At 49.0% G+C, this 18147-nt stretch overlaps 1 protein-coding gene across 1 annotated transcript in view; it reads left to right on the top strand.

The window, feature by feature from the left end:
• The window catches only part of CLSTN3 (calsyntenin 3), a 126093-nt gene that overhangs the window by 68775 nt on the left and 39171 nt on the right, over positions 1-18147 (top strand). Inside the window, exons 4-8 of the mRNA XM_040361205.1 lie at positions 5632-5827; positions 8235-8443; positions 9935-10084; positions 11464-11649; positions 11838-12107. Of these exons, the coding sequence (XP_040217139.1) occupies positions 5632-5827; positions 8235-8443; positions 9935-10084; positions 11464-11649; positions 11838-12107 (1011 nt within the window). The remainder of the gene's footprint in view (positions 1-5631; positions 5828-8234; positions 8444-9934; positions 10085-11463; positions 11650-11837; positions 12108-18147) is intronic.

Below are 18147 nucleotides of genomic sequence, written 5' to 3'. Positions count from 1 at the left end.
CAGCAGAACAGAAGACAGGGGCCAGCAGGACAGAAGACAGGGGCCAGCAGGACAGAGGAAAGGGGGCAGTAGGGCAGTTTAAAGGGGGTCAGCAAGGAAAAGGATGGGAGGTCAACAGGAGATTGTACAGGAATTGGTAGGACAGTGTAAAGGGGCCAGCAGGACAGAGGATAGGGGGCAGCAGGACAGAGGGTAGGGGGCACCAGGGCAGTGTAAGGAGGTCAGCAGGGCAAAGGGGAGGAGGGGTAAGTAGGATAGTGTACAGGAATTTGTGGGATAGTGTAAATGGGCCAGCAGGACAGAGCACAGGGGCCAGGAGGACAGAGGAAAGGGGGCAGTAGCGCAGTGTAAAGGGGGTCAGCAAGGAAAAGGATGGGAGGTCAGCATGAGATTGTACAGGAATTGGTAGGACAGTGTACAGGGGGTCAGTAAGGTGTGAATGAGCCCTTATTTTTTTTTATTATATTTTTTTAAAAATTGAATTTTTTGGGGGTGGGGGGGGGGGGGGCTTTTGGTGAAATATCAGGGGACACAAATTCCCCAATCCCTTTCCCCTGCAGCCTCAGCTGTACTGAACAGTGAGTGACCAGAAGGCTCTGTACAGAGGCTCCTGTTCATTCACAGCTTACTATGCTTCAGTGATGAATGGACGCAGAAGTGATTGGTACTGATCGACTATTTACTGGCTCAGTTTTGTAGTGTAATGTGTGAAGGAGGATCTCAGCTGCCTGTGCCCAGACCGTGTAAGGAGGGCACAAGTTACACCCGGGGGGGGGGGGGGGCAGACCACCATGGATGAGTGCCCAGCCTGCAGCTTGGTCATGGTGAGTGAAATTACCCCATCGCCCACACATACCATCGCATACCCCCCTTCATCACCCCTGGGGACCCCATCTCCCCTAAGTACAGGGACCCCATCACCCCTGAGATAGGGTCCCCATCACCCCTGGGGACAGGGATCCCATTACCCCAGAGGACAGGGACCCCATCTCCCCTGGGGACAGGGCCCACTTCTCCCCAGAGGACAGGGACCCCTTCTCATCTGGGGACAGGGACCCCCTTCTCACCTGAGGACAGGGACCCCATTGCCCATGGGGACAGGGAACCCTTTCTCACCTGGGGACAGGTACCCCCTTCTCACCTGGGGACAGGGACCCCATCGCTCATGGGGACAGGGAACCCCTTCTCACCTGGGGACAGGTACCCCCTTCTCACCTGGGGACAGGGACCCCATCGCTCATGGGGACAGGGCCCTCTTCTCACCTGGGCACAGGGACTCCATCTCACCTGGGGACAGGGAACCCCTTCTCACCTGGGGACAGGGACCCCATCGCCCATGGGGACAGGGAACCCCTTCTCATCTGGGGACAGGGAACCCCTTCTCACATGGGGACAAGGACCCCATCGCCCATGGGGACAGGGCCCTCTTCTCACCTGGGGACAGGGACTCCATCTCACCTGGGGGCAGGAACTCCATCTGCCCTGGGGAAAAGGACTGCATCTCTCCTGGGGACTGGGACTTCATCCTGCCTTGGGACATGAACCCCATCTCCCCTGGCAATGGGGACTCCATCTTACCTAGGGATCCCATCTTCCCTGGGGACCAGGACCCCACCTCCCCAGAAACCCCATATACAGACCATGCTGGCTGGCAGGGCTGGCGTCAGCCATCCTAGGATGCCAGGATGGCGGAGGGGGCAGAACACACAGAGGAAATCTCAATCCCCAGCCGTTTGGGGGGTGTACCAGCAGGGGTCACTGGACACCAGGGGGGGAGGTAAAGAAGTACCAGCAAGGTGTGCACTCCAGCCCCTGTGTGCTCTTTCCCAGACCTTCTCGTTGGCTCTGCCAGGTTCCCCCATCCCCTATCCTGCTGGCTGCTGCTGGGGATCTGTCAGGACGGAGAGTGGGAAATGGGCCGGTAAATGTGTAATTTACCGGCCCCTTCTTTTTCTGAATTGAGAGTCAGTGATCGCTACCGATCACTGACTCTGTCCATTCATAACTGTGGCATATAGTAAACTGTGTTTACTATGCTTCAGTTTATGAATGGACAGGAAGATCTGTACAGAGATATTCCTGTCCATTCATTCTATGTAGCTGAGGCTACAGAGAAGGAGATTGGGGGCTGTGTCCTCAGTCTTCCTCTTTGTCTCAAAGGTTGAACATCATAGGTCTGTTTGGACCTCTGAAATCTCACCAAAGCCCCCCAACGGGGCTCCTAAAAGATGGTAAAAAATAATAAAAAACGACTGATACCAGTGAAGGAACTACAGGGCTCACATGTGATCGGGCCCTGGAGTTCCACCACCTGACTCGGAGGGAAGGGCCCAAGCTGGGGTTCAGGGGGGGCCCTTAATGGTTTCTTGCACTGGGGCCCTGAAGGTTCTAGTTACGCCACTGCTTGAAAGACACAGAGAACATAGCAAGGAAACCGTGTGATGAGACCCCATAGTCGAGACCACACCGAGGTTCTCCAGTGGGGTCAAGTGCCTATGCATTTGCAATTACTTTTTTTTTTTCAACTAGAGACAGCGAGTACGGCTTTAACTATTTCTAAACTCTCTTGTGTTTTTTCTCTATGGATATATGATTAGTGAGGGTAGCGCAAAAGCAGATTTTAGCTGCTAGCCAATGTCCTAAAATGCAGTCCATAGTCTCAAAGAACAGCAATCACCCAGTAGACCAGCCATTCTCAACCAGGATTCCATGGACGCCAAGTCCAGTCCTTAAGGTGCCCCAACAGGTCATGTTTTCATGCTTTCCATTATTTTTCACAGGTGATTTGATCAGTTTCACTGCCTCAGTAATTACCCCAGCTGTTTCATCCGAGGGAAATCCTAAAAAAACATGACCTGTTGGGGCGCCTTAAGTACTAGAGTTGAGAAACGCTGGCCTATGGTTCCTCCAAAGCTGTCTTGGTGTTCCTTGAGCTGTGACTAACCGACCTTCAATCTGGTGGTGCCGGCATAGATCCAGGTCCAACGCCACTTAGCAGAGCCAGCGTCATGAATGCAAGGGTGTCATTCTGCCTACCCCTGTAGGGCGGAAGCATTCTTCCCACTTTCCCCCACCAATGTAAGTGAAGCGTCACCCCAGAAGGAGCCGCTGGAAATCGCCCAGGTTCTTTTCCCAGTAGACTGCCCCGCAGCCAGGCACACAAACACACAGGGCTGTCTTAATGAGAGGGCACACCTGGGCACTGTCCAGGGGCCCCAGCTGCATGGGGGGCCCCTGCACTTTCCCCAAAGCAGCTGGTCCTTGAGCCCACGCTGCCCCGAAATTGGGGGCCCCATGATGGCACAGAGAGTGATAGATACACAGGAGAGGCAGTCTACCTCCTACCTACTCGATGTCTGTTTACCTACACTGTCATCATTGTAGGGGCCCCAGAGCATTACTTTGCCCAGGGGCCCATGATGCTATTAAGACGGCCCTGCAAACACAGTCATTCCTTTCCTCAATAATCAGTCTAAGGGTATTCTTTTTTTTTTTTTTGGAGTGACTGGGATAGGGTGGAGGGAATTGAGTGGGATACTCCAAAATCAGAACTATGTACAGATTGAAGTCAATAAAACTCCTTTCCTTTTAGAGAAAAACTCATTTGTAGCGCATTGTTAGGTAAATCTAGTTTGGCTCAAAAGTAGCTAAAGTGTCAGGCTCCACAGGTCAGACCTCTGTCACCTCCCCCTGGTTCTGGAATTTTCTAGAAATGTCTGGAAGCTAGTGGGCAGAGGTACAGAGGAAGGAATCTGAATATTTATGGGAGTTTGACCAATCCCCAGGCAGGAAGCCTGGCAGGGTGGTAAGATGTGCCCATAAATACTGAAGACCCTGGCCAGTGGCGGGTTGCTGGTTGGAATATGCTGTGCTGAGTGGAAGGTTGTGAGGCCTGGAGGGGCCCCTGGGGCTGGGGGCTCTCCCTCCAGGAAGGAGCTAAGGAAAGAAGGAGCAGCTTTACCAGAGGGAGCTTCACCACCCTTCAGTTACATAGTTACACTACATAGTTACATAGTTAGTAAGGTTAAAAAAAGACACAAGTCCATCCAGTTCAACCATAAAAGTCTTCTCCAGGAGACATCTAGTATTGCAAGGGAGGGTCTGTACAGCAGGAGGCCTGTATAGCAGTCTTTGCCAAGCAGCAAGATTTCAAGGGACAGTTTGAGGAGGCCCCAAAACCTAGAGGCCCTCTAGGGCAGGGGTTTCCAAACCTTCTAAACAAAGGGCCAGTTTACTATCCTTTAGGGGTGGCAGACTGTGGCCATTTAGGGTATAAAAAGTCTCAACATTAGTGGGGAAAAAATGCCCTATCGTTTGTTTCAGTGGAAGTAATTGTGCCTCATCTTTGGTGTCAGTGGGGGGAATTGTGCCCCATTCTTGGTGTCACTGGACTGAGTTGCACCCCATCATTGGTCCCAATTGTTTGTGTCATTGGGAGAAATTGTGCCCTATCGTTGGTGTCATTGGCCCCCATTGTTGGTCTCATTGGGAAGAATGGTGCCCCATCATTGGGTCTCCTTGGGCCCCATTGTTGATCTCATTGGGAGAAGTAGTGCCCTATCATTGGGTGTCATTAGGCCCCATTGTTGGTCTGATTGGGAGGAATAGTGCCCCGTCATTGGGTATCATTGGGCTCCATTGTTGGTCTGATTGGGAGGAATAGTACCCCATCATTGGGTCTCATTGGGCCCCATTGTTGATTTTATTGGGAGAAGTAGTGCCCTATCATTGGGTGTTATTGGGCCCCATTGTTGGTCTGATTGGGAGAAGTAGTGCCCTATCATTGGGTGTCATTGGGCCCCATTGTTGGTCTGATTGGGAGAAGTAGTGCCCTATCATTGGTTGTCATTGGGCCCCATTGTTGGTCTCATTGGGAGGAATAGTGCCCCATCATTGAGTCGATCATTGGGCCCCATTGTGGTCTCATTGGGAGGAATAGTGCCCCATCATTGAGTCTCATTGGGCCCCATTTGTTGATCTCATTGGGAGAAGTAGTGCCCTATCATTGGGTGTTATTGGGCCCCAATGTTGGTGTCGCTGGGAGAAATTGTGCCCTGTCATTGGTGTAAGTGGAAGGAATTGTGTTCCATTATTGGTGTCATTAGAGCCAATTGTTTGTGTCTTTGGGAAACATTGTTGGTGGTGTCATCGGGCCCCTTTGTTGGTCTCATTGGGAGGAATAGTGCCCCATCATTGGGTGTCATTGGGCCCTATTGTTGGTATCAGTGGGAAAAAAGTATGCCCCATCATTGGTATTAGTAGGAGGTTCTCCTTCATTGGTATCCTTGGGGGGAATTATGGCCCCAAGGGACAGGTAAAAGCAAGCAAAGGGCCCGTGGGCCGTAGTTTGGAGACCACTGCTCTAGGGGGTAGCGCTGCCCATTTCAAGGGTTCATTTTGGGGTATAAAGGTTAGGAAAAGCTGCAATAGAAGGTCAGACCCCGTTAATGATGCCCAAAATAGCTTTTTCTTATTTTGACCAAGGCCGTCTTTTACCACTGACTACATTGATACAAAGACACTATGGGACGTGTTGTCCCATGAGATTAAGGTGGAGCAAACAGAAAGCACCAGAACACCAATGTATGAAGGACACCTTGTGCCATTGTTTCCTCTCTTCCCATGTTGTAGGTGAAATCTGCGGATTCCGGATTCATGGAGCCGGGACTCCCTTTGAAGCTGTGGTTCTAGACCGGACAACAGGGGAAGGTCTGATCCGTGCCAAGGGCCCCGTAGATTGCGAGGCACAACGGGAGCACACCTTCACCATCCAGGCTCATGACTGCGGAGAAGGTCCCGATGGAGCCAACAGCAAGAAGTCCCACAAGTGAGTCAAATATCCATGTTGTCTTCTTCCCCTGCCAGGCTTTAGGACCATTTGACCTTTTCTGGGACAACAGTTTTAGTAAAATGATATCAAAGATACAAGCTTGAGCAAAAAAAAAAGGAAGAAGCGTCACACGCAGGGGAGCAAAATAGTAAAGCAAATGTCCATACAAAAGAAAAGAAAGAGTGGGATCTGGCATCGAGTGTCGGAAGTGACAATGAGTAAGTGGGCTTGAAGGCCAAGGACATAGTGAGGCGCAGGGAATGAGATCGTCATTCCATTATGGAGGGGAAGAAAAAGAAAAGGTGGGGGGACGGAGGGGAAGGTGGGGGGAGGAAAGGTGGGGGACAGTCAGAATGAGGAAGGAAGAAGAGTAGCGTAGAACTAAGCAAGGGGAGAAGATAGCAAACAGTCAAGACAAAGAAGAAAAAATGAAGGAAAGAGGTATAGACCTAGGCAGGGAGAGAGGATGGAACCTACGGGTTAGATGGTGTTCCAGGTTGGTATGGAATACCCAAGCTGGCCGGGGGTAGAGTGGGGGGAGCATAAGACCACCATCAGGGCCGTCATCAGGGGGGTACAGGCAGTACACCTGTAAGGGGCCCAGATGGCAACCCCCCTTTTTTTATATATATATATATTTTATTAAAGGGCCCAGATGACAACCCCCCCTTTTTTTATAAAAAATAAATACATTTTTTATATATATATATATACTGTATATATATATATATATATATATATATATATATTAGTAAAGTGGCCAGAGGTCCCCAGGGCCCCGGATGGCGATCCCCTTTTTTTATATATATATATATATATATATATATTTTTTTTTACTAAAGGGCCCAGAGGTTTCTTTTTTTTTTCTTTTTATTAAAGGGCCAGAGGTCCCCAGGGTCCCGGATGGCAACCCCCCTTTTTTTGTAATAAATTTTTATTAAAAAAAAATGTTTTTTTTATATATATATATACATTATTAAAGGGCCCAGAGGTTCCCAGGGCCCCGGATGGCTACCCCCCCTTTTTTTTTCTCAATTAGCAGTGGCACCCCCCCCCCGCTTCAATTCGCGGCAGCCCCCCACCTCTCAATTTCAGGCGGCAGAACCCCCCCCCCCTGGTTCTCTGCTCCAGGGGGCCCATGCCTGCAAACTGATCATGAGGATCTGGATCACCTGCTGGTGGTACTGTGCTTGCCATAGTGTGAGGTTGTAGTTCCAATGTCCACCAGCAGGTGTTTTCCAGCAGATTCCAGTAATGAGTCTCCACTTGATGGTGGCTGCTGGGAGGGTATTTTGTCCCTCCTCTACGATTATACTTCACTTCAGTGTTTTGCTTTGCTGCCAAATACTGCTTGCCCATTTATCCTGCTCATGATCTCGCTTTGGCCCTGCATTCTGTACCCTGGGGCCTTATATCTGCTCCCTTTGTTCCTGGTCCCCCCTCCTCCTTGCTCCTTGAATTTTATCCTGTTTTTCTGTGTTTCCTATTATCAGTACAGACACCGCCCCCCCCTCAGTGCAGACGCCCCCTCAGTACAGACACCGCCCCCCTCAGTGCAGACCCCCTCAGTACAGACACCGCCCCCCTCAGTACAGACCCCCCAGTGCACACCCCACCCCAGCATTACAGACCTCCCTCAGTGCAGGGCCCCCCCAGCAGTACACATACCCCCTCCAGTGCAGACCACCGCCCTCAGTGCAGAACCCCCAGCATTACAGACCCCCCTCAGTGCAGGACCTCCCCCAGCAGTACAGACACCCCCCAGTGCAGACCATCCCCCTCAGTACAGACACCCCCCAGTGCAGACCCCCCCCCCCAGCATTACAGACCCGTCCTCAGTGCAGGACCCCCCTCAGTACAGACGCCCCCTCCTTACATACCTCAGAACAGTGCTGACAGTCTCCAGATACAGCGGTGTGTGTCCCTCGAGCGCAGGCTCCTCCTCCTTTGTGGATGTAAACAGAGAAGAGGGGAGGCGGGGCTTCGGTCTGCTCCGCTGAGGGACACAGCGGCGCGAGGCTCAGCTAATCAGGGCAGTGGTGGTGTTAGTGGTGCCAGTGGCAGGTGTCACCCGGGTGCGGCGCGCACCCCCCGCACCTATCTAGCAACGCTGCTGCTTAGTGGAGACTTCTGGGAAAAGCAGTGAGCCAATCACACTATCAATAAATTATATTTCAAGGGCTATTCTTTATATCAATCTACAAGAAAGTTACTCTTATTTAAATAAACAATTTGTGCTTTTCTCATATTCACCAGGAAAGTATGAAACCCCCTTTATGTCAATCTCGTGGTTCACATACGGTGGATCTTGTTTTCACACCTTTCTGACTATTAATTAGATGAACCTGCCATGGATATTTTTACCCGTTTTTATCTCACACTCTCGCCTTCATGTCTGTTATAGAGCGACTGTACATGTCCGCGTGAATGACGTCAACGAGTTTGCCCCGGTCTTCGGAGAACGGGTGTTCCGGGCCTCTGTCACCGAGGGGCGGATGTACGAGCGCGTGTTGCGGGTGCAGGCGTGGGACCAGGACTGCTCCCCTCAATACAGCCAGGTCTGCTTCTACCAGATCCTCACCCCCAACGTGCCCTTCACCATCGACAATGACGGTAAGTTGTGCCAGAGATAAGTTGTCCTCTCATGTTGTACGGAACCGGACTTTACATCTGATAGTTTTTCATTCATATTCACAACATTTTTACAGTCGTTACACTATATGGTCAAACGTAATCGGACAACCCTACTAACTTATTGGGTTGGGGGTGATTCCAGTGAAGGGTACTGGGAAGGGTACTGATAACAATGTGCTGCACAATAACATTTTACACAATCGTGGACTTCCAACCTTGTGGTAACAGTTTGGAGAAGGCCTTTTTCTGATCCAAGATGACAAGATAGCTCCATAAAGACGTAGGGGTTGATCCAGACCCCCATTCACACTTGTATGACTTGGTCGTACCCAGGGGCATTGCTAGGTGGCAAAAAGACCAGGGGCTTCAGCCCGAAGACGGCACTGGGGGGGGGGGCGCGGTGGAGTGGCGCAGGTTTTTTTGGCTGGGCTGATTGGGTTGTGTGACCTACCAGACACACATACACTGACCTAATTGACATATATACACTGACCTACCTGACACACATACACTGACCTACCTGACACACATACACTGACCTACCTGACCAGGAGACAGACTTTATGTATCCTGCATCTCAGCTCAGCCTCAGCCTGATTAAAACCTGAGGCTCTAATTGGCTTCAAAGCAGGGTGGGGTCGGGGCGCAGAGCATTGCACCCCGATCCCACCCAGTTGTGAATGAACATTCGCTATTCTTCCTCATTCTCTTCCCGACCAATCAAGAAGCCCCTATTGGCCATGGAGACTTAGGACTCCCTGGCCAATCGTGTCTCAGGACTTCTGGTTTCTATTCGGCTGGAAGGAGAATGTCCCCTGTGTGCTCACCGGAGCGGCCCCTGGCTCTTCCTTCTCCCTACCTCCGTAAGGCAAGGCAACCTCTCAGGTGACCGCCACCGTATGTCTCCCGGGGGGGGGGGGGTGACTGCCACCATTTGTGTCTCCCGTGGGGGGGTGGTGAATGACCCACGGTCTGTCTTCCACACAGGGGGGTGTTGATTGTGCTGCCCCCCCCCCCAAATAGTACGCACCAACTGCCACTGCTGGAGGATCTATTAATACCGAATGCTTGGGAACAGGGAGGTTAATTGGTAGATGGGGAGGTCTATTGTTGCTGGTGGAGGATTTATTTTTGCTTGGAGGACCCTATGCTGCGCTGGGGTGTCTATTGTTGCTGTTGGGGGAAAGTTCTATTGTTGCTGGCTGCTGGAGTGTCTATTGATTCTGGCTGCTGGGGGACCTACTGTATTGCAACATTGGGGGTCTATTGTTGCTGGGGGGGATTATCGTTGTTTAGGGGCATTTTGCGCTGGTCGGGGGGTCTATTGTTGCTGGGGAGTCTTTTGTTTCAGGCGGTCTATTGCTGCTGCGGGGGGACTATTGTTGCTAGGGGAATATATTGTTCCTGGCTTCAGAGGTGGGTGGCGATGGTTCTATGTGTCCTCACGTGTCACTTGCATTGTGTCGGCAGGTTACATAAAGAACACTCAGCCTCTGCAAGCCAATGGTGACCGGCTGATCAGATTCACAGTGACGGCATACGACTGCGGCAAGAAACGGGCCGTGGAGGATGCCGAGGTGGAGATCCAGGTGAAGCCCATCTGCAAACCCAGCTGGAAAGGTAATCGCAATGCGGCAAGAGTTGGTGACCCTTCATCTAGGATTGTCCATCTACCACCATTCTTGGGGTTGGTGACCCTTCATCTAGGATTGTCCATCTACCACCATCCTTGGGGTTGGTGACCCTTCATCTAGGATTTTCCATCTGCCACCATCCTTGGGGTTGGTGACCCTTCATCTAGGATTGTCCCTCTACCACCATTCTTGGGGTTGGTGAACCTTCATCTAAGATTATCCCTCTACCACCATTCTTGAGGTTGGTGACCTTCATCTAGGAGTGTCCCTATACCACCATTCTTGTGGTTGGTGACCTTCATCTAGGATTGTCCCTATACCACCATTCTTGGGGTTGGTGACCCTTCATCTAGGATTGTCCATCTACCACCATTCTTGGAGTTGGTGACCCTTCATCTAGGATTGTCCATCTACCACCATCCTTGGGGTTGGTGACCCTTCATCTAGGATTGTCTCTCTACCACCATTCTTGGGGTTGGTGACCCTTCATCTAGGATTGTCCCTCTATCATTATTCTTGGGGTTGGTGACCCTTCATCTAGGATTGTCTCTCTACCACCATTCTTGGGGTTGGTGACCCTTCATCTAGGATTGTCCCTCTATCATTATTCTTGGGGTTGGTGACCCTTCATCTAGGATTGTCCCTCTACCACCATTCTTGGGGTTGGTGACTCTTCATCTAGGATTGTCCCTATACCACCATTCTTGGGGTTGGTGACCCTTCATCTAGGATTGTGCATCTACCACCATCCTTGGGGTTTGTGACCCTTCATCTAGGATTGTCCATCTACCACCATTCTTGGGGTTGGTGACCCTTCATCTAGGATTGTCTCTCTATCACCATTCTTGGGGTTGGTGACCCTTCATCTAGGATTGTCCCTCTACCACCATTCTTGGGGTTGGTGACCCTTCATCTAGGATTGTCCATCTACCACCATTCTTGGGGTTGGTGACCCTTCATCTAGGATTGTCCATCTACCACCATCCTTGGGGTTTGTGACCCTTAATCTAGGATTGTCCCTCTACCACCATTCTTGGGGTTGGTGACCCTTCATCTAGGATTGTCCCTATACCACCATTCTTGGGGTTGGTGACCCTTCATCTAGGATTGTCCATATGCCACCATTCTTGGAGTTGGTGACCCTTCATCTAGGATTGTCCCTCTACCACCATTCTTGGGGTTGGTGACCCTTCATCTAGGATTGTCCCTCTACCACCATTCTTGGGGTTGGTGACTCTTCATCTAGGATTGTCCCTCTACCACCATTCTTGGGGTTGGTGACCCTTCATCTAGATCACCCCTTACCTTCCACTGTGTGCATGTAGATAGGTCACTGACAACTCTGCTCTCTCTCTCCCTCACCAGGCTGGAGCAAACGCATTGAGTACGTACCTGGCACAGGTAGCCTGGCGTTATTTCCCAGCATTCACCTGGAGACCTGCGAGGAGCCGATATGGAACATCCAGGCCACGGTGGAGATCCAAACCAGTCACATCGCCAAGGGATGCGACCGGGACAACTACTCCGAGAAGTCCTTACGCAAGCTGTGCGGTACGTTAGTAATGTGATAGTGGTGAATGGCGAGGGTAACGAGAGGTAACTAGAATAACCAGTAATTAGATAACTGGCATAACCAGTCAGGAGAAAGGATGGCACTAGCTATGGGTCCAGTTCTAATGGATGTATTATAAGGTCCCCACTTGTGTGCAGACATTGAGATCTTCCTCATTTATTTCTAGGAGCTGCCGCCGGAGATGTGGACTTACTCCCTCCCCCCAGCCCTTTGTACAACTGGACCCACAGCCTCCCCATACAGGACACCCCGGACAGCAGCCCCGTCTACTGGTTCAATGGATCCCAGTCAGTGGAAGTTCCTCCTGGGCGGTTACCTGCAGGGGGCGGAGCGGCTGATCACCTGACTCTTTCTTTTTGGCTGAAACATGCAGGGGGAGGTGGAGGGAAGGCAGGAAAAGAAGAGGAAGTGTTGTTGTGTAACACCGTACAAAATGGTGAGAACAAAAGGGGGTGTGTCCTAAGAGGGGGGTCATTGTAAATTGGATTTGTATTATTTTTTTTATTTTTAAGTCTGGACCTTCGTGTGTAACGTCTTTATAAACATGTTTTAAATGACAGAGAGCTCCCAGAGCACTGTGGGTTATCTATAGACATGGGCACTGCCGAAAAATTTGTTAGTTTTCGTTCCATTCGTTTTTTTTCCCCGGGTCATTCGTTATTCATACATTTGTAAATTCGAAAATTCATGAATTACGAAAATTCGTAAATTTCTAAGCTTGTAAATTTGAAAATCAGAAATTCGTAAAATCGAAATTCAGAAATTAAAAAATGTGTTAATTCGAAAATGTGAAAATTTTAAAATTCGTAAATTGAAATCCAGAAATTTGTAGATTCGAAAATCCAAAATCATGGAAATTTGAAAATCTGAAATCCGGCAATTTAAAATAATAACAAACTAACTATTAAATTATAGGAATTGGAATTTCCTTTCAAATTTGGCTGTTGGTGAACGCAACAAATTTCTCTGAAGTTACGAATTATCCGAAAATAACGAATGTCGCATCTAAACAATTGGAACGGAGCAAATTAATAATTATTATTAATAATAATAATAAAAAGTTATTATTTATTATTATTATTATTATTATTATTAATTCGTTATGTTCCATACGTTATTTCGAAAAATTTGTAACTTCAGATAAATTTGTTACGTTCACTAAATTACGCCAAATTTGAAAGGAAATTATAATACCTATTGTGATACATTTGCCTATATGTCTCAGTTTACTGCTCCCTGCTAGCCATATGGGTTAGAGGTAGAAAGGAATTTCATGTGTGATTCATTCCTCTGACAGGTTATTGACGTGCTAATGTCCCCTCACTATTCTAAAGGTTAATTGATCTATTGTGTTGTGTGAAGATCTGTGTTTACCCTTAAAAGATGTGTATTGTATCATCAGGCTAAATGATTAGAGAAGTAGTATGTTAATTATTCTGATTGCTTCAGTGTATTAATTAACTCCGCTGATGTCTTTATCTAAAGAAATGTGTCTGCATGGTCGGCTCCGACTTGTCTCCTATAATCTGTATGGGAAACCCCACTGTGTGAGGGGGGGGCGTTCCTAACAGGTTGTAACCACATATAAGCTGAGTTTTTGTGTCAATAAAGTGTCTTGTTCTAGCAGTAAGCTTGGCATGTGTGGCTTTCTGGGTGATTCCAGGGATATCCCTCCTCGTGGAATATTGGGGTGATTTTCGTTATGGGAAGAAGGGAACGTTGACGGGGATATCATACCGATACCGTCAAAATTGGTTGGTAGCAGCGGGATCTTCCCTTCTATTCCCCTTTACACCCGGATTCCAAGCAGACACTGGAAGAACTACTGGAAGTTCGTGGAAGGATTGCTAGCAACAAAACCAAGCGGGTCATCATAGCAGAATTAATGGAGCTAGACCAGGAGAACGTGATTGCAGCAACGCCAGCAGTACAAGAGATGGAGACACCAGTGATTCAGGAAGAGGAATCGCCAGCCAACAAGCTAATGAGAGAGAAGCTAGCTTGGTTCGGCCCGAACCCAACGCCGGATGTGGTGCTGAAAGTGATGGACCTGTTAGCGAAGGAGGCTAAACAAATAAGAGACGCAGAGCTACAGGAGGCTAAACAAAGAAGAGACGCAGAACTACAGGAGGATAAACAAAGAAGAGACGCAGAACTACAGGAGGATAAACAAATAAGAGACGCAGAACTACAGAAGGATAAACAAATAAGAGACGCAGAGCTACAGGAGGCTAAACAAAGAAGAGACGCAGAACTACAGGAGGATAAACAAATAAGAGACGCAGAGCTACAGGAGGCTAAACAAAGAAGAGACGCAGAACTACAGGAGGATAAACAAATAAGAGACGCAGAACTACAGAAGGATAAACAAATAAGAGACGCAGAACTACAGAAGGATAAACAAATAAGAGACGCAGAGCTACAGTTAAAACTGGCAGCAGTCCAACCAGCAGCCGCACATTCTCCAAACAGTGAGTACAGCACAGCAGACGCAAGGAAGATTCCGTTTAGCGCTTTTAAAGCTTTTGATGAAAAGGACTGTGAGATTGATAACTTCCTGGCGGATTTTGAGCGACAATGTAACCTGCACCGAATAGCTAGAGGAGACTGGGTCGCAATATTGTCAGGCAAACTGTCAGGCAAAGCTTCTGATGCTTTCCGGACCGTGCCAGATCAGGATATCCATAGCTATGCCCGGGTTAAAGAAGCGCTCCTGGCTCGTTATGCAGTAACCCCAGAGTCCCACCGACAGAAGTTCAGGGACTCACGCAAAACCACGAAAGACTCTTATGCGGAATGGGCATGCCAGTTGTCCCGGTCGGCCTCTAACTGGGTTAACAGCAGCCAGGCCACTACCGCAGAGGACATTTTGCAACTAATGCTCCTGGAGCAATTTTACAATCACATCCAGACGGACGTCAAAGACTGGGTGAGAGATCGCAGGCCCATGACTCTACCAGAGGCCGCGAAGTTGGCGGATGAATATGCGGATACTCGCAAGACAAACCAGGTCACACCACGGGTACAACCTCCACCACAAACGGTGCCCTCACACCCACCAGCCGCTAGATACCAACCTCCTAACAGACCGATGACATCTAGCCCTCGCTATCCACGCCAGGAGGACAACGAACAACGCTGCTTCCGGTGCAAACAGCTGGGTCACTTCAAGCAGAATTGCCCCATGAGTGACAACACCAGGTCAAATTGGTCTCAACCTGGGTACCGCCCACCGGCAGCAGCCCATTGTGTAGACTCGGCTTGGGATCTCCAGGAGCTGGGTCCGGAAGAACCATCGGACACCGTTTACGAAGTCCTCACGGTACAATCTGGTATTACGGACAACAGGGAACACCATTGTCAGCTAGTCATGGGCGACAGCCATGAGACGGAGGGGCCCTGGAGGGAGCTGGGCAGAAAGAGGCACCGCCAGCCACCCTTCAAGAAGAAGAGGTCCTGGAAGCCGTATAACAAGCTGACCTGGGAGGAGAAGAAGCGACTGGATGTGAGGGAGTCGCAGCGGGCATCCCAGATGCGGGCCGAGATGTTCACCAAGGGCCCACCGGTGGCCCCTTACACCACCACCCAGTTCCTGATGATGAAGGACCACGTGGAGAGCCTGCAGGACATGAGCAAGCAGGAGCTGATCCGTGAGTACATAGAGCTGGAGGAATGCATAAGTCGCATGGAGGAGAACAACCACCTGAGGTCACAGCAGGCTGACCCCCCCAGGCTCCATGAACTGGAGATGGAGCTGGAGAAGCTCCAAGAGGAGAACCGGCGGCTGCGGAGGGAGCAGGGGGTGGCTGATCTTATGGGGCTCTGATTCCCCTCCCCCCCCGGACTCTGAGCACCAGTGCTACAGCATTTCAACAAATATAACTTTTTCTTTTTATGAATCTCCTGTGATTGTCACTTCAGAGCCATAACCTGCCCCCTCCCATAGCGGGACACCTAGACGGCAGCGCACAGACCCATTCGCTGTCTTCACACTGACTTCTGGTGACTTTGCAGATCGCACAAAGACTTGGGGACTGACCGGTGTGTGATCTGACGACCCGGTGACATACCTGAGTCTGAAGCAGTTGCCAAGGGAGGTCAGTCACGCCAAACGGAGTTAACCTCGGACTAAAAGCTCTGAACCCGTCAACCCTACTGGACCAGGGAAGGTCCAACCGGGTTTGCCGGAGCAGGGAGCAAAAGGGGGGCCATTGTGATACATTTGCCTATATGTCTCAGTTTACTGCTCCCTGCTAGCCATATGGGTTAGAGGTAGAAAGGAATTTCATGTGTGATTCATTCCTCTGACAGGTTATTGACGTGCTAATGTCCCCTCACTATTCTAAACGTTAATTGATCTATTGTGTTGTGTGAAGATCTGTGTTTACCCTTAAAAGATGTGTATTGTATCATCAGGCTAAATGATTAGAGAAGTAGTATGTTAATTATTCTGATTGCTTCAGTGTAGTAATTAACTCCCCTGATGTCTTTATCTAAAGAAACGTGTCTGCATGGTCGGCTCCGACTTGTCTCCTATAATCTGTATGGGAAACCCCACTGTGTGAGGGGGGGGGCGTTCCTAACAGGTTGTAACCACATATAAGCTGAGTTTTTGTGTCAATAAAGTGTCTTGTTCTAGCAGTAAGCTTGGCATGTGTGGCTTTCTGGGTGATTCCAGGGATATCCCTCCTCGTGGAATATTGGGGTGATTTTCGTTATGGGAAGAAGGGAACGTTGACGGGGATATCATACCGATACCGTCACACCTATAATTTAATAGTTAGTAATAAAGTTAATGGCCCGGATTCAGAAAGGATTTACGACGTCTCCAGATACGCCGTCGTAAGTCCAAATCGGCGCCGTCGCATCTATACGCCTATTCAGAAAGGCATTTACGTTAGAATTGGTCCAAGATACGACTGACGTAAGTCTCTTACGCCGTCGTATCTTGGGTGCATATTTACACTGGCCACTAGGGGCGCTTCCGTTGATTTACGCGTCGAATATGCAAATGAGGTAGATACGCCGATTCAGAAACGTACTTGCGCCCGTCGTATTTAGCTACGTCGTTTACGTAAGGCGTCGGTCCGGCGTAACTTTACCCCTCATAAAGCAGGGGTAAGTCATGTTAGGTATGGACATCGTAAGCGTCGGAACAGCTTCATATTTTACGTCGTTTGCGTAAGTCGTACGTGAATGGGGCTGGGCGTAAGTTACGTTCACGTCGACTAAGCATTGAGCCAACGTATCTTGGGGAGTATTTGCGACGTGACTCTGAGCATGCGCGCGCATGCGCCGTTCGATCGGCCCCTAATTTGCATGGGGTCACGGCTTATTTCAATACAACACGCCGACTGCCTGGTTCATTTGAATTAGGCGGGCTTACGCCGGCCCATATACGCTATGGCGCCGTAACTTCGGGGCGCAAGTTCTTTCTGAATATGGGACTCGCCTCTCAAAGTTACGGCGGCGTAGCGTAGCTACGCCCGCATATAGTTACGCTATTGTATCTAAATCCGGGCCATTATTAGTTAGTTATTATTTCCGATTTTTGAATTTCCGGATTTACGAATTTTCTAATTTTTGGATTTTAGAATTTCCAAATCTCGAATTTCTGGATTTTCGTAAATGAGAAAATTTTAAAACCGGAAATTAGAAAATTTGTAAATTCTGAATTTTCGCATATTCAAATTTACAAATATTCGGAACGGGTTTTCGTTAATTCTGATAGGTGTTGTGTTACCATTATCATTCCCTTGTGTGTTTAAATTTGAGCCTGAGCTATTGTAAACTGTAAACAGTTGGCTTTTCTTTAAACAAAATGGCCAATCATGAAAAGGAATCTAGAGCTTCTCCTACAGGCTAAGAAAAGACAACATTGTGCTTGTATAAAATGTTTCATATATAGTTGCTTAGAAAAATATAATATTTTTTTTCCTTACAGTAATAAATAAATATAGGAAAGAAAGTAAGTACATCTCTTCTATACATTGGGCCGGATTCAGCAAAAATTTACCCCGGCATATCTATAGATACGCCGCATAAATTCAAAGCTGCGCCGGCGTATCTTCTTTCTGTATTCAGAAAGCAAGATACCCCGAAATTAGGCTAAGATCCGACTGGCGTAAGTCTCTTACGCTGTCGTATCTTAGGGTGCATATTTACGCTGGCCGCTAGGTGGCGCTTCCCTCGTTTTCGGCGTAGAATATGCAAATGACCTAGATACCCTGATTCACAAACGTACGTGCGCCCGGTGGAATTTTTTTATGTCGTTTGCGTAAGGCTTTTCCGGCGTAACGTTGCTCCTGCCTCTATGAGGCGTACGAAATGTTAAGTATGGACGTCGTTCCCGCGTCGAATTTTGAATTTTTTACGTCGTTTACGTAAGTCGTTCGCGAATAGGGCTGGACGTAATTTACGTTCACGTCAAAACCAATACGTCCTTGCGGCGTACTTTGGAGCAATGCACACTGGGA

The sequence above is a fragment of the Rana temporaria genome, chromosome 8 (genome assembly GCF_905171775.1).
Source record: "Rana temporaria chromosome 8, aRanTem1.1, whole genome shotgun sequence".
Classification (NCBI taxonomy): domain Eukaryota; kingdom Metazoa; phylum Chordata; class Amphibia; order Anura; family Ranidae; genus Rana; species Rana temporaria.
The sequence above is the reverse complement of the archived record's forward strand: the minus strand, read 5'-3'. Positions and strand labels throughout refer to the sequence as shown.